Genomic DNA, 16,755 nt, shown 5'->3' with positions numbered 1-16,755 from the left:
TATTACAGAAATATCTGTATAAACTTCAGAACCTGTCATCCTCAACATGTCCTCTAGTCCCTCAAGCATATAGACCCACCTTACTGCAGCTCTTCTCAGAGTCAATAGGCCCCTTCTGAGCTCACTGGCTCCCTATCCTGCAAACTTTCACTAACATCTTGAATTCTTTCCCCTACCTATATTTTGTACTAAGCCCCAGGCACTGATTTCCAACTGACTTTTTTTTTCCCCCCAACTGGTTATGTTTTAATTAAATTAATTAAATTTACTAAGCTATAATTCACATAGCAAGCAATTCTCCATTTTAAAGAGTACAATCAATGGTTTTTATTTATTCACAGATTTGTGGGACCACTGCCAATTGATTTTTGAACTCTGTCACTGCCCTCCAAAACACTGGGAACCCATACCCATTAGCAGTAACTTTCAGTTCCCCTCCAACCTCCTCCACTCCTCCAAGTCCAGGCAATCCACTTTTGGTATATAGATTTGCCTATTCTGGCTATTTCACATAAATGGATATGATATTGTGACTGCCTTTTTTTCAGTTAGTTTTCAAGGTTCATCCATGCTGCACCATGCATCAGTACTTCATTCCTTTTTATTGACAAATATATTCCATTACATAAAAATAGCACATTTTATTTATCCATTCATCTAGTGATGGGCATCAATTGGTTTTTTATAAACTCCGTTTTTCACTAGTTACCACAGTCTAGAAAGCCCTATACAATATTCTAGGGTCTTAACACAAGGACTACAGACCCTTGAAATAAAATACTACATAAACATAGAAAAGAAATAAATTCCACCTTTATTTTCTCTAACCTCTAACTGGTATCTGGCATTAACTTTCATTACTAATGTAGGCAATAAACCACCATTAAAGATGTTAGAACTTCACTCCAATCATGTTATTTAATGCATTAATAAAAAGGACTTATTTCTTTATCAGGAATTTGTTTTAGGGGTGCCTAGGTGGCTCAGCTGGTTAAGCAACTGACTCTTGATTTTGGCTTGGGTCATTATCTCATGGATTAAGCCCTGCATTTGGCTCTGCACCGATAGCACACAGCCTGCTTGGGATTCTCTCCCTCCCTCTCTGCCCCCTCCTCACTAGTGCATGCCCTCTCTCTTACTCTAGCTCTCAAATTAAAGTTAAAAATTTTTGTTTTATATTTGGATGACAATATTTCAATATAACTGGGTTTCTTTTGCAACTCTATGTGTTTCATTTAATGCATTTAAAAACATTATTCTGAAGAAGGGTTCATAGGCTTTATTTAGGGTCCACAGCACAAAAAAATTAAAAACCTCAGCTAGATCTTACCTCTCTGGCATCTACTCCTAACATGGCCCTTATTCTCTATCTCTATGCTTGACCACTCTAGCTCTCCTTCACTCCATCAACAATTCAAGCCTTAGACACTTGTACTGGCTGGTCCCACTAGCCTCCCCCTATATCTTACCAGCTGGCAACTTCTCCTCATACAAGTTCCACCTTAGAAGCAATTCGAGAGGTTATCCTTGACCAAAAGACCTAGTGTTTCCCCTGGCCCCAGCCAAGTCACTCTATCCTATCAATATATTATGCTTTCTTTATTGTATTATTACTATTTAAATTCTTGCTCATTGATTTATTGTCTATCTCCCTCTAATCTTCCACTATTACTGACCCTCCATAAGAACAGGGATCTTATCTGCCATATCTACTATTGTACCTCCTAGGATAAGGCCTGGCACAAATTAATCATCTGTTGAATGACTTACTGAAGGAAGGAAGCAAGGGCCTGAGAAGGCAATCAATCACTGGTTGGTTATTGATTTATTTATTTAGACTGAGTGAGCACGGGAGGGGCAGAAAGAGGGAGAGAGAGAATCCCAAGCAGGCTCTGCACTGACAGCACAGAACCCCACAAGGGGCTCAAACTCACAAACCACAAGATTACTACCTGAGCCGAAAACAAGAGTCAGACACTTAACCAACTGAGACACCTAGGTGCCCCTGGTCATTAGTTTTGATACACACAACACTCATCTAGCAAGGATACCAGAGATGACACAAAGAAATAACTGTTAGCTTCGTAAGTACATCAAAATGTGAAATATCTAAGTAATTACATCATTAAATAATTTCTGTAGGAACACTAGATTTGCTGCCAGCCACCAAAAGATTTTAATTTCTTGGAGCTGCTGACACCATACACAAAAATAAACTCAAAATGGATTAAAGACCTAACTGTAAGACATGAAACAAGAAAATTCCTAGAAGAAAACGTAGGCAGTAATTTGTGACACTGGCCGTAGCAACTTTTTCCTAGATATGTCTCCTAAGACAAGGAAAACAAAAGCAAAAATCAACTATTAGGACTACACCAAAATAAAAAGCTTTTGCAGTGAAGAAACAAAACAAAATGGCAACCTACTGAATGAGACAAAATATTTGCAAATGATATATTCGTTAAGGGAATAATATCCAAAATATATAAAGAACTTACACAACTGAAGACCAAATAAACAATCAGATTAAACTGGTCAGAGGATCTGAATAGACATTTTTCCAAAGGAGACAGATGGTCAAGAGACACATGAAATGATACTCAACATTATTAATCATCAGGGAAATACAAATCAAAACCACAATGAGAAATCACCTTACACCTGCTGAATAGCTAGAATAAAAAAGATAAAAAATAAATGTTGGCAAGGATATGGAGAAAAAGGAATCTTCATGCATTATCGGTGGGAATGCAAACTGGTGCAGCCACTGTGGAAAACAGTATGGAGGTTCCTTAAAAAATTAAAAACAAATATTGTATGGTTCAGTAATTCCACTACTGGTCATTTTTTACCCAAAGAAAACGAAAACACTAATTTGAAAAGATATACCCATCCCTACGTTTACTGCAACATTATTTTAAGTTTTATTTATTTATTTTTGAGAGAGAGAGAGAGAGAGAGAGAGAGAGAGAGAAAGCACACAGCAGGGGAGGGGCAGAGAAAAAGAGAGAGAAAAGGAGATACAGAATCTGAAGCAGGGTCCTGGCTCCCAGCTGTCAGCACCGAGCCCGATGCAGGGCCTGAACGCACAAATCTGAGATCATGACGTGAGCTGAAGGCCACTCAACCGACTGAGCAACCCAGGCACCCGTACAGCATTATTTACAATAGCCAAGATATGGAAGCAATGTTAAGTGTCCACTGATAGATGAATGAATGAAGATGTGGTATGTATGTACACACACACACACACACACAAATACACAAACACACACACACACACACACAAACACTGGAGTATCAGTCGTAAAAAAAAAAAAAAGGGATGAGATCTTGCCATTTGTGACAACATGGATGGATCTAGAGGGTATCATGTTAAGTGAAATAAGTCAGACTGAGAAAGATAAGTATTTTATGATTTCACTTATATTTGGGATCTAAAAAACAAAACAAACAAATACGCAAAAAAGGAGAAACAGACACATAAATACAGAAAACTGATAGCTGCCAGAAGGGTAAGGGGTAGAGAAATGGGTAAAATGGGTGAAGGGGATTAGGAGATACAGGCTTCCAGTTATGGAATGTATAAGTCACAGGGATGAAATGTACAGCATACGGAACATAGTCGACGGTATTATAATAGTATTTACAATGACAGGCAGCAGCTACACTTTTGAGTATAGCATAACATACAGAGTTGTTGAATTACTATGCTGTATACCTGAAACTCATGTAACATTGTGTCAACTGTACTCAAAAAAATTTTAAGTGAAATAAAGAAAGACTATCTAATCTCAAGTTAAATGAGCAAATAACACTAAAAATCAAAACAAACTACAGGACAGTTCTGGACAGCACATAGGAGGTACCTCCTTACACATGCCCTTGTGACACTATCCTCAGATCCATGCCTGGCCCTAGTCACAGGTGAGCTAAATCAGACTGTTCAAATAGTCCATGACTGAGAAACTCAACCTAAAATGTATATTATGAAGTTAGCCTATTCTATTAAATATTTTGGTAAATGGTAATAAAAAGACTTGAGTTTTAATTAACAAAGATTTAAACAATTTATTCTATGCCTACATTTCCTTGACTAATTGTACACAAATTCTTTGTATTATCAATTCTAAACTAGAAGTTTTATTAAGCATAATTAAACTTTATCTGATCCCTTTAATAGATTTATGAAATAGATTTATTTTTTTATTTTTTTATTTATTTTTTTTTTTAATTTTTTTTTTTTTCAACGTTTATTTATTTCTGGGACAGAGAGAGACAGAGCATGAACGGGGGAGGGGCAGAGAGAGAGGGAGACACAGAATCGGAAGCAGGCTCCAGGCTCTGAGCCATCAGCCCAGAGCCCGACGCGGGGCTCAAACCCACGGACCGTGAGATCGTGACCTGGCCGAAGTCGGACGCTCAACCGACTGCGCCACCCAGGCGCCCCAAGATTTATGAAATAGATTTAAAAGTCCAGGTAAGTGGAATAAATACTAGTAAGATACTGCTAATGAAAGTTTAAGTATTCACACAAATATGAGGCTGGAGCCAATAAATTACCAAATTAAACAAAAAAGCCAAGCGCAGGTGAATCATGGTAAAATGTCTAAGTAATCAGATAGCTCTGAATGACGACCTCTGGCACATGGCCAGCACTCTGCAGTACGGGCCTCTCATCCTTCCTCATGCCCCACCCCCTTCCTTCACTCATCTTCTCTTGTCAGCTTCTCCAGCCATGTCATCCCTTTTGTTTAAGCACAGCCACCTGTCTTAGTCCCCCCACATGCAAGTATTACCTTCTCTGACACCATCCTCATTCTCCTTTATGACTACTGTCATTTTGACAAAATAGTACTTTTCTATATTGACTTTTTCTTCTGATTTCATGGATTATTTATGAGTATCATTTTATACTTGTGCTAGTCCCTGTGAGATCAAAAGAAACCTATTGGTCTCTGCCCCCAGTTCCTGGCACAGAGCTCCTATAAACCTTGTAATTTCCCGTTTTTTTTTTTAATATTTGTTTATTTTTGAGAGAGAAAGAGAGCAGGTGATCACGGGGCAGAGAGGAGGGAGACAGAGAATCTCATTTGGGGCTCGAACTCACAAACCATGAGATCATCATACGGGGCAAAATCAAGAGTCAGACACTTAACCAATGGAATCACCCAGGAGCCCCCATAATTTCCTAAGTGTTAAGAGCACTAGGAGCATCTCTTGTTCTAAAAGGTGACTCTAGGGGCACCTATCAGGGTCATGAGTTTGAGCCTCACATTGGGGTAAAGTTTACTTAAAAAAAATAAATAAAAATAAAAATAAAAATAAAGGTGGGCTCCTGGATGAGGGCTGGTTACCAGACAGACCAAACCATGACTAGAAGCTCTAGATGTTCATCTGTATCCTCTAATGAAACTGGTAAATATGGTTCCCTGATTTCTGTGAGCTGCTCTAGCAAATCAGGAGCCCCTGGGTGGCTCGGTCGGTTAAGTGTCTGACTTTGGCCCAGGTCATGATCTCACAGTTCATGAGTTCAAGCCCTACACCAGGCTCCCTTCTGTCAGGGGAAGCCTACTTTGGGTCCTCTGTCTCCCTCTCTCTGCCCCTTGCACACTCGTACTCACTCTCTCAAAAATAAATGAACATTAAAAAAAAAAAAAAAATCCAAGGAGGTTATCACAGGAATCTTCAATCTATAGTCAGTTGGTCTGGTGTCTTGTGGGACTATACCCTTAACCTTGGAATCTGGTGTTATTTCCAGGGAGACAATATCAGAGCTGAGTTACACTGTAGGACACCCAGCTGGTGTCACAAAAAATTGTTTGGTGTGGAGGGAAAAGTTCCAAACATCTGGTGACTAGAAGTGCAGTGTTCTGTATGAGATCAAAGGAGAGATATAGGAAAACGACTCACAGGAGAAAAACTGAGTTTTCCTTTACAGTCCCAACTTCATAAGATTATTTTTCCTTTCTCTCACCCATCACTTATTATAGCAATTTTCTCATTTAATCTTTTGGTATCTATTCTTGGGCTAAGAGTCATATTACCCTTGTATTTCTGTCCCTCCATCAAATTACTTCCACCCAGATCCCACTAAACATTTGCAACAAAATATACTAACCACTAAAATACACTAACTAATCACCATAACAGAAAGCAAACAGTGTTGGTGAGGATGCAAAGAAGTTTTCTTCTAAATCCTGTGACTGGAACTATAAATGAGTACTACCTTCTTGGAAAAGTAATCTGTCAATATAGAATTACTTGCTGTTAAAAGGCAGACCAGAGGACTTCTTCCTATAGGTTACAGGAAGCAATTAACGTGTTCTGAAGGGGAAGAAATGACATGATCAAATGAGATGAGCTAGAAAAGATAACTATGGTTTCATCGAGGAGGATGCACAGAGCAGGGGAGGAAAAATAGCAAATGTGAAAATTTTAAGAAGTATATTAAACAGAAACAGATGATTAATTGGATACAGGAAGAGGGAAAAGTTATGCACCTCAGCATGAGTGCTGTTACAATAAAATTTATCAATAAAATCATCTGGATACTTATAGGAGCTGCTTTAAGCACTATCAGAAATTTGCCCTAAATGCACAATATTATTTAGATTTTGCCTCAACTTTTTAATTTTAAAAGATACAAGGGGGCACATGGGTGGCTCAGTTGGTTAACTGTCTGACGTTGGCTCAGGTCATGATCTCATGGTTTGTGAGTTCAAGCCCCATGTTAGGCTCTATGCTGACAGCTCAGAGCCTGGAGCCTGTTTCAGATTCTTTGTCTCCCTCTCTTCTCTCTCTCTCTGCCCCTCCTCTGACCATGCTCTGTCTCTCCCTCTCCCTTTCTCTCAAAACTTAAACATTAAAAAAAAAAAAAAAAGATACAAGGAAGAAGGGAAGCCGAGTATATTTTTCAAATAACTATTTCTTACAGGAGAAAGATGATTTAGAGTAGAGCTTCTATCACTCAACCCAAGTCAGCTTTGTAGACTGTTGCTGCCCTCTGCTGTCTCAGAATTTACTTTTATTATTATTATTTTTTTTTTAGGAATAACATTAATATAACTTTAAACCTAGACTTAATCAAAAACAAAAACATCACAAGGTGATAGGAGAACATACTCAATTTCTAGCAATATACTCACATACTTAAAAAAATTTTTTTAAGTCATGATTCTGCTTTTAAAAATAGTGAATTTGGTTCATTTTCCTCATAAGTTGGCCTCAGTTTTGGCTCTCTCCATGAAATCAGTAAACTAGGAGCTATGTTAAACTCATCAAAATGTCATTCTGTTATTTTGTTTTGTAAGATTTTATTTTTAAGCAATCTCTATACCCAACAATGGGCTCAAACCATAACCCCAAGATCAATAGTTGCATGCTCCACCGACTGACCCAACCAGGCACCTCCATTCTGTTGGGGGTTTTTTTAGAGAAAACTCAGATTAGTTAGGTTCCTAATGACTAGGGCACACCTGGAGTATCCAATATTCCATGTTATAGAAAGAAAAGAACGTGGCCCTTGGTACCACAATATCTGGAACAGTCTTCCTCCCCTAATATTCTCTAGGCTAGGTGACTTAAATACTTTAAAGCAGACATCGGTTGCCAAAGTGGATAATGTGAAGCATTTGATTTAGATAATGTTACGATCTCTCAAAGGTCTATATAACTTAAGTGTAGCCCCCAAAAAGTAGGAAATTACTGACCTGTTGCAAAACTCTCCTTGAGTACATGAAGCCCCATATATGCAGGAGGAAGAGAGCCAAGCTACTCTCAAGACCAATTCCTAACTTCTGTGCTTATCCCAGGCAATGAAAAAGATTCACCAAAGAATAGGCACAAGAGTATTTCTTACCCTTTCTCTTGGAGGGGGAAGAGTAGTTTATATATGCTTTTGAATAGCTGATGAAAATTACAGATCTTTTCCCAGAAAAGACACATACACAAAATCTTGTATGAAATGTCAAGACACTTCTAAGAATTCATTCAAAACTCCCAGCTTTAAAGTTCCTGGTATTGAACGAAAAAAGTGCCAAAAACCGAACTTGGGTGGGGGGAGTCTTAAGGGAAAGGCAAAACATAGAAGGATCCAGCAATTCTACTGCTGGATATATATCCAAAAGTAACAAAATCAATATCTGAAAGAGATATCTGCACTTCCTTGCTCACTGCAGTAGACTTACAACTAACAAGATATAGAAATAATCTAAGGGTCTACTGATGGATAAACGGACAAAGAATGGGGCACCTATGTGGCTCAGTCGGTTAAGCATCTGACCAGCTCAGGTCATGATCTCACCGTGTGTGAGTTCTAGCCCCGGGTCAGGCTCTGTGCTGACAGCTGAGAGCCTTAGAGTCTACTTCAAATTCTGTGTCTCCCTCTCTCTCTGCCCCTCCCCCACTCAAGTTCTGTCTGTCTCTCAAAAATGGATAAACGTTAAAAATAATTTTTTTAATGGATAAAGAAAATGTGGTGTATATATACAATGGAATATTACTCAGCCATTAAAAAAAAAAAGGAAATACTGGGGTGCCTGGGTGGTTCAGTTGGTTAAGCGACCGACTTGATTTCAGCTCAGGTCATGATCTCACAGTTCATGAGTTCGAGCCCCATACTGGGCTCCATGCTGACAGAGCCTGCTTGGGATTCTCTCTCTCCCCTTCTCTCTCTGCCCTACCCTGCTCACTTGCACTCTCTCAAAATAAATAAAAATACTGGGGCGCCTGGGTGGCTCAGTCGGTTAAGCGGCCGACTTAGGCTCAGGTCATGATCTCACGGTCCATGAGTTCGAGCCCCGCGTCGGGCTCTGTGCTGACAGCTCAGAGCCTGGAGCCTGTTTCAGATTCTGTGTCTCCCTCTCTCTGACCCTCCCCCGTTCATGCTCTGTCTCTCTCTGTCTCAAAAATAAATGTTAAAAAAAATATTTAAAAAAAATAAAAAAATAAATAAAAAAATAAAAATACTTTTAAAATGTTTTAAATTTTTTTTTTAAATAAAAGAAAATAAAAGAAATCCTGCCACTTGTGATAACATGGTGGGCACTTTGCTGAGTGAAGTAAGTCAGACAGAGAAAGCCAAATACTGTATGATCTCACTTATATGTGGAATCTAATTAAAACTGAACTCAGAAACAGAAAATAGTGGGCGTCTGGCTCTTGGTTGCAGCTTAGGTCATGATCTCTTGTTTGTGAGATCAAGCCCTGCGTTGGGCTCTGCACTGACAGCACAGAACCTACTTGGGATTCTCTTTCTCCCTCTCTCTCTGCCCCTCCCCGCCCCCCCACTCTCTCTCAAAATAAACTTTGAAAAAAAAAAAAAAGAAAAGAAAAAAAAGAGGGGCATCTAAGTGGCTTGGTCAGTTAAGCATCCGACTTCAGCTCAGGTTATGATCTCACGGTTCATGAGTTCAAGCTCTGCATCAGACAGATCCTCTGTCCGCTCCCACTTTCTGCCCCTCCCCACTCGTGTGTGCTCTCTCTCAAAAATAAACATTTAAAAATGAAAGAAAGAAAGAGGAGTGCCTGGGTGTCTCAATCAGTTAAGCGTCCAACTTCGGCTCAGGTCATGATCTCACAGCTCGTGGGTTTGAGCCCTGTGTCAGGCTCTGTGCTGACAAATCAGAGCCTGGAGCCTACTTCAGATTCTGTGTCTCCCTCTCTCTCTGCCCCTTCACTGTTCACACTCTTTCTCTCCTTCAAAAATAAATAAATAAATAAATAATAAAAATGAAAGAAAGAAAGAAAAAGAAAAGAAAAGAAAAGAAAAGAAAAGAAAAGAAAAGAAAAGAAAAGAAAAGAAAAGAAAAGAATGGTGGTTGCCAGCAGCTGGGGTGGGGAAAAGGGGGAAGGGGGTCTAAAGGTACAAACTTCCAGTTATAAGATTTAAGTTCTGGAGATGTAAGTACATCATGGTGACTTACAGTTAAAAATACTGTACTGTATATTTGAAAGCTGCTAAGAGATTAGATCTTAAAGGTTCTCATTGCAAGAAAAGAATTGTAACTATGTGAGGTGACAGATATTAACTAAACTTACTGTGGTAACTACTTTCCAATACGTACGTATATCAAATCATTATGTTGCACACCTAAGCCTATACAGTGTTATATGTCAGTTACAGCTCAATGAAACTAGAAGGAAAAAAATTGTCAAACTCAGCATTTAAAGCTGGTGTGATAAGGACTGGACTGTGCTGGCTGGATTTAGCAATAGTAAGTAACTTAGCAAATGCCATTTCAGTGCTGTGGTCAGGGCTGAAAGGCAGCTGAGCAAATGGAAGATGGAAATGTAGGCTTTCAGAATCTTGACTAGGAATGGAAAGCAAAAAAGAGGTGTAGGTACAAGAAGAGTACAGGAATAAGGATTTTTTTTATTTTTATTTTTTTTTACTATGGGAAGGAAAAGATGTAAGGTTCAAAATAGCTATAAGTGGTTAAGAGTGAATTAACTGTTTACAGAGCCTACCCCCATGATAATCTGATTATCATAGCCCTAATACTGGTCAATCCCCTTGTGCTTCCAATGGATCCTATTGGAATGGGGCCAGAGGATATGGAATCAGAAAAGCACAGCACTATAAAAGATATTCTTTTAATGGACGAGGAAACTGAAGCACAGGGAAGGTAAATGGCTGCCTAAGCCACACTAAAGGAATGCAGAAACAGGAAAGATAAAGACCCATTTCTTTTAATTCCACGTTAGTGGAACAAAATGCAAGGGCATTTAAGTCTCATCAGTCTGCGGAGGAGCCTTGTCTTGAGTGGGAATACTTCTTCCACAGTGGTACTTTAAAATAAGCAGCACTTAGGTATCTTCTACACTTTAAGGGAAAAGGTCATCATGAAATTTAAATTAAATCTATGCTTATTTTATAGCTTGTCATCATAGAGTTGAATTTTTTAAGTCTGTCTGCAGAAAAAGCTTTCTCATAATACTGAATGGTTTAACAGTTCTAAGGGATGGTGATTTTTAACTCTAAAACTTAAAATGCTTTATGTATGAGACATATAACTTCATAATCACTGAACTGTTGTATAAATTTAGGATTCACTTAAAAGTTAAAAACTACACTTGTAAGAGCAAACTGATTTTATCCATACTATATCAGTATGTAAAACTTTGCTCACTTCATTCTGGTAACTTCACTGTGACATCAACTGTTAGAGATCATCAAAACTTTTTGTCTTAACTTGATTTTATAGGTATGCTGGAAAGGTTCACTCCAGCAAGCCTGGAATTAGCCTGAACGGTTTTCTTAAAGTTCCTTTATGGCAATGTTCCCTGGTCAAGGCATCAAACATATCCTGTTGTTCTGTAATCATAGATCTGAGGAAATTCAAAATTGTTTGTTCAGCTTGTCAGCACTGTTTTTGATTGATGATTTGCAAGAGTCTCAATGAGGCCTCCTTGCACTGGAAAGTTCTGCTATACAGGCTAGTTATAGAACAGGAAAATGCCCACAAGATCAGGAAAATATATGAAAAGTCCAGCAAGAGGCAGCCTGGCTCTTGGTTTCAGCTCAGGTCATGATCTCAGTTTCATGAGTTTGAGCCCCACATATGGCTCTGCACTGACAGTGCAGAGTCTGCTTGAGATTCTCCCTCTCTCTCTGCCCCTCCCCCATTTGTACTCTCTCTCTCTCTCTCAGAATAAATAAACTTAAAAAAAAAAAAAAAAAAGTCTAGCAAGACTCCATTTTAAGCTCCCTAGCTCCAAGGTGTTCTGCACACATTGGTGGTTCCTAATGTGAGAGAAAAGTGCACCTCACCAAGGACCTTTGAAAAGGAAGGACAATAGGAGCCTACAACTGACCTCCCTGGACCCCTGCTGTGAAACTTTGGCTGTGATACATTATCCTTACGTTAGTGCTGCTGCTAGACTGCACCCCTTTCCTTCAATAAACTGTAGATTTGAAAGCAATGTCATTTTGGGCCCTTGAGTCTTCTATGGCAACTGAGCCCTGCTAGTCCAATAAACCCACTTACTCTGACATTCACTTGTAAAAAGCAAAAATTATAAGTTGTCTCATGATTCCGGACTTCTACAACATAGCTACAGGTCAATACAAACCTGTTATTAGAAAAACCTGAAGTGAGTTACCAGACCCAACTTTGTAAGGACAGTACATTTGCTAAGTATATTGAGAGTGAAAGAAAACAATAACAAAATCATTGTTACCTTCATATTTTTCCAGAGCCCGAATAACATTAGGGAGTTGATTTATACCCTGGTAGAGTCGGTAACAATCTTGTAAGTTTGCTGCCTGTCTTTGAAATTTCTTGGCAAGTCGGTTAAGATCTGGAAATCGACGAAGTAAATCCTCTTGTAAACTCTGCCTCAATTCTGCATCTTCTACAAAAGCTTCCACTAAATTTAGTCTGAAATAAATTACATTAGAATTAATGTTAAATATTTTGGCTTAAAATTAAAATCTGTCTACTACGTACATAAGAATCAACTAAATTAACTCAAAAATTCCACACAGGAAGCTTGAATCTATTCTGAAATGTAAACTTCCTAGGATGGAAAGCTCCATAATAGAAAATGTAAGCAGTTTCTGATTAGTTAATAACCAAATTAATGTTTAGTTAAGTAGTAGTATCAGAAGATATAACACATACCCATTTCATTTGCCTTTCATCGAATTGCCATTTTTTAAGCAGAAGAATTTCATTATTGGGATATCGTTGTTACTGACACATCAATGAACATGTAAACAATAATCTTCAATAAAACAGAATTACAATTCAAGAATGTTGCCAAATCCAATATTTATTCTATCAGAAGGTCTTATAAATTTTCAGAATGCATTCTAAAATTACCTTTTGACAGTACAAAGCCCCAAATTTCTAATTAAAAAGCAAATAAGTTTATTGCTTCCCCAAGTCAATAAATAAAATCTTGGTCTGTTCTAAGAACTATAAAACATGCAGCTCATATTACTTTTGCAATTTATTGTAATCCGTGGCTTTCCATTTTCTTCCCTGTAACTCACAGCAAGAAATGTTTTTACAGCATGATCCAGCATATGCATGCATAGATATCGTAGGAGGCATAACACGCCACCTCAAAACATGCTACTTTAGTGTCCTTAAGGACTATTTTGAGCTGACGACAATTAAGAAGCAGAAAGAAAAGCTCTCTGCCTTCTCCCCATTTGCCTAAAAGCAGGACATAATTTACAGATGTCCTCTCTTCTCTCTTTACCAGAAAGGACAAAAGTTAACCACAACTTTAGATCCTTATCAGCCTGGAAACGGTACCAGAGGAATCCACACACCAAATTTTACTTACTAGCCTTTATCTATCATTAGTTTCCCATCACTTCGCCTTAGGAACTCAAAATTCTTCTCCTCTGTCTAGTCTCTTCGAAAATTTATTGTTCCTTTTTGCTAAGATGCTATATATGCCCAAGTTCTAATCAACCCCGAGTCACTCATCTGAGTGCTCCCGCGTATAAGCATAAATTTCAGTGTGTTTTTCTCTTGTTAATCTGTCTTTTGTCAGTCTAATTTATAGGGTCTCTGCCAGAGAACCTAGAGGGTAGTAGGAAAAAAGAAATTTTCCTTACCTACAATATATAATTAAAATAGGTCTGGGATGCCTAGGTGGCTCAGTCAGTTAAGTGTCTGACTTTGGCTTAGGTCATGATCTCATGGTTTGAGAGCTGGAGACCCACACTGGGCTCCGTGCTGACAGCTCAGAGCCTGGACCCTGCTTCAGATTCTTTGTCTCCCTGTCTCTGCTCCTCTGCTCGTGCGCTGTCTCTTCCCTCTCTCTCTCAAAAATAAATAAACATTAAAATAAACAAATAAATAAACAGGCATGCCTGGGTGGCTCAGTTGGTTAAGTGTCCAACTCTTGGTTGGCTCTTGGCTCAGGTCATGATCTCACAGTTTCGTAAGTTAGAGCTCCACATCAGGCTCTGTACTGATGGCAGGGAGCCTGATTGGGATTCTCTCTCTCTGCCCCTCTCCCGCTCACACTGTCTCTGTCTCTCTCAAAAATAAATAAACTATTGGGGCGCCTGGGTGGCGCAGTCGGTTAAGCGTCCGACTTCAGCCAGGTCATGATCTCGCGGTCCGGGAGTTCGAGCCCCGCGTCAGGCTCTGGGCTGATGGCTCAGAGCCTGGAGCCTGTTTCCGATTCTGTGTCTCCCTCTCTCTCTGCCCCTCCCCCGTTCATGCTCTGTCTCTCTCTGTCCCAAAAATAAATAAACGTTGAAAAATAAATAAATAAATAAATAAATAAATAAACTATTAAAAATAAATACATAAAACAGGTTTCACAAATAATACTTACTCCTACTATATGTAATGGACTCATTTTTCTCTTATATTTAATTTGTCAAAAATACTAGTTTTCACCCAATGCACTAATTTCATAACCCACCACTGGGTCACAACATGCAGTTTGAAAAATTATGTTGTAGAGGTTATTGCAACAACACATATTTCAGTATAGCCAAAAGGTAAATTTGAGTAATCAAAGGTAGAGAAGGGGCACCTGCCTGGCTCAGTCGGTAGAACATGCAACTCTTGATATCAGGGTGGTGAATTCAAGCCCCACATTCGATGTGGAGCCTACAAACAAAGGTAAGGAAAATAGCCATGGGCATAACAGATGGTCCTAGGTGCAGAAGGCTATCAATGAGCAACCATTTTCCTTATATTTGTAAACTATATGAGCAGTAAATTAACCCTCAAATCACATAAGGACAGAGAAAGGAAACAAATCAGCTTTCTAAATTTCTTAAGTATTTACTTAACTCTCCATCAGCATTTATAATTCCTCTATCACCAAAATGCTCATCCAGCATATTATATGAGGGGAAAATTATGCTGCCCCCACAGTAATCACATGATGACCAAATATATTTAAAGCAAGATTTCTGAACCTCAACAATACTGACATTTAAGCTAGACAATTCCTTGTTGTGAGAGGGCTCTTCTGAGCTCTTTAATAGCATCTCTGAGTTCTACACACTACACTCTCCAGTGACAACCCAAAATGTCTCCAGGCACTGCCACATGTTCCCTCGTGGGGAAAGTGCCCCAGGTTGAGAACCACTGGTTTAAACCTGAATAAAGGGGCGCCTGGGTGGCGCAGTCGGTTAAGCGTCCGACTTCAGCCAGGTCACGATCTCACGGTCCGTGAGTTCGAGCCCCGCGTCGGGCTCTGGGCTGATGGCTCAGAGCCTGGAGCCTGTTTCCGATTCTGTGTCTCCCTCTCTCTCTGACCCTCCCCCGTTCATGCTCTGTCTCTCTCTGTCCCAAAAATAAATAAACGTTGAAAAAAAAAATTAAAAAAAAAAAACCTGAATAAAAGTTCACTTTTTAAAAGATGAAAATTAACAGAAAAATAACTGAAACTCTATAGAATGCCAAGATAATATCTAGGCAGCTGGCAGCAGATATACGTGCTATGGCAAATTGGCAAATGTCAAATTAGTGGGGGGAAAAATCTGCTACCAAGCCGGTATTATACTGTGTACTAGTCACTGGGGCTGTAAGTACTCACTACTCCAGAAAAGATTTCTATGGTTGTACTCTAAATTTAAAAGACAAACCAGAATTTGAACACAGTCAAGTCCCATAATCCAATGAAACAAACATGGGCCTTCTTACCTAAGCCTCTGGCTCTAACTGAGCATCTCCAAGGCTGGTCTAAGATCACCAGCATGGAAGTTACTTAGAGGTGGATAGTACAATATTCCTGGGGGTGGGACTCAGCTGTGAAATTTCTATGAGCTTCTTATGCACCAACAGTTTGATAAAGCCTCAGTTTTAACAATCACAAGAAATCTCTGAGTTCTCATGATAAAGCAGGGAAAGCAGTGTTAAGAGGGTGAGGAAAGGATAAAAAACCTGATGCTTGGCTGACCCACCCTTCATCTTTCTTTTTCTTTTGTTTTCCCAAGACTCTCGTATCCTTAGGCTACTCTCAGGTAAATGTTAAGAATCCAAAGAGAAGATATTTCTGATTAAGAATCTTCCCATGCTGGGGCACCTAGGTGGTTCAGTCGGTTAAGCGACAGACTTCGGCTCAGGTCATGATCTCACGGTTCATGAGTTTGAGCCCTGCATCAGGACTCTGTGTTGGCAATTTAGAGCCTGGAGCCTGCTTCAGATTCTGTGTCTCCCCCTCTCTCTGCCCCTCTCCTGCTCACTTTCTCTCTCAAAAATCAACATAAAAAAAAAGAGAAGAGTTTTCCCATGCTTCTTCCTTATTCCAACTATTTTATCACGGTTTCCTCTCAAACTCACCAGGGAATGGGTCTTACGTCATCAACACCATCTTTTGGCCCATACCACCATCTTCCAGTAATCTGCCAAAATGACCAACACAAAGGGCAAGAGGGGCACCTGCTATGTTCTGTAGGCCTTTTAGAAAACAGAGATGGTCCTTTAGCCACATACATGCACATGTACAAGAGATGATAATGACACTGCAGACATCAAGGGAATGGCACTGTTCAAAAAGGAACGCCCCACAAATGTTACCATGGCAAAACTGGAAGAGTCTCCAGTGTCATCCAGCATGCTGTTAACAATGTTGTAAACAAACAGGGGCAAGATTCTTGCCAAGACAACTAGTGTACATATTGAGCATATTAAGCATTCAGCTTCCTGAAGCCTGTGAAATAAAATGATCAGAGGAAAAAAGGAAGCCAAGAGAAAGATACATGGGTCCAAATGAAGCACCAACCTGCTGCACACAGAAAAGTTTGTAAGAACTAATGGAAAAGAG

General features: G+C 39.3%; 1 protein-coding gene across 1 annotated transcript in view; it reads right to left on the bottom strand.

The window, feature by feature from the left end:
- The window catches only part of MSH2 (mutS homolog 2), an 82,506-nt gene that overhangs the window by 36,500 nt on the left and 29,251 nt on the right, over positions 1-16,755 (bottom strand). Inside the window, exon 7 of the mRNA XM_045445968.1 lies at positions 12,184-12,383. Coding sequence (XP_045301924.1) covers positions 12,184-12,383 — 200 coding nt within the window. The remainder of the gene's footprint in view (positions 1-12,183; positions 12,384-16,755) is intronic.

This window comes from Leopardus geoffroyi, chromosome A3 (genome assembly GCF_018350155.1).
Source record: "Leopardus geoffroyi isolate Oge1 chromosome A3, O.geoffroyi_Oge1_pat1.0, whole genome shotgun sequence".
Classification (NCBI taxonomy): domain Eukaryota; kingdom Metazoa; phylum Chordata; class Mammalia; order Carnivora; family Felidae; genus Leopardus; species Leopardus geoffroyi.
Note: the sequence above shows the minus strand (reverse complement) of the source record. Positions and strands in the feature narration are given on the sequence as shown.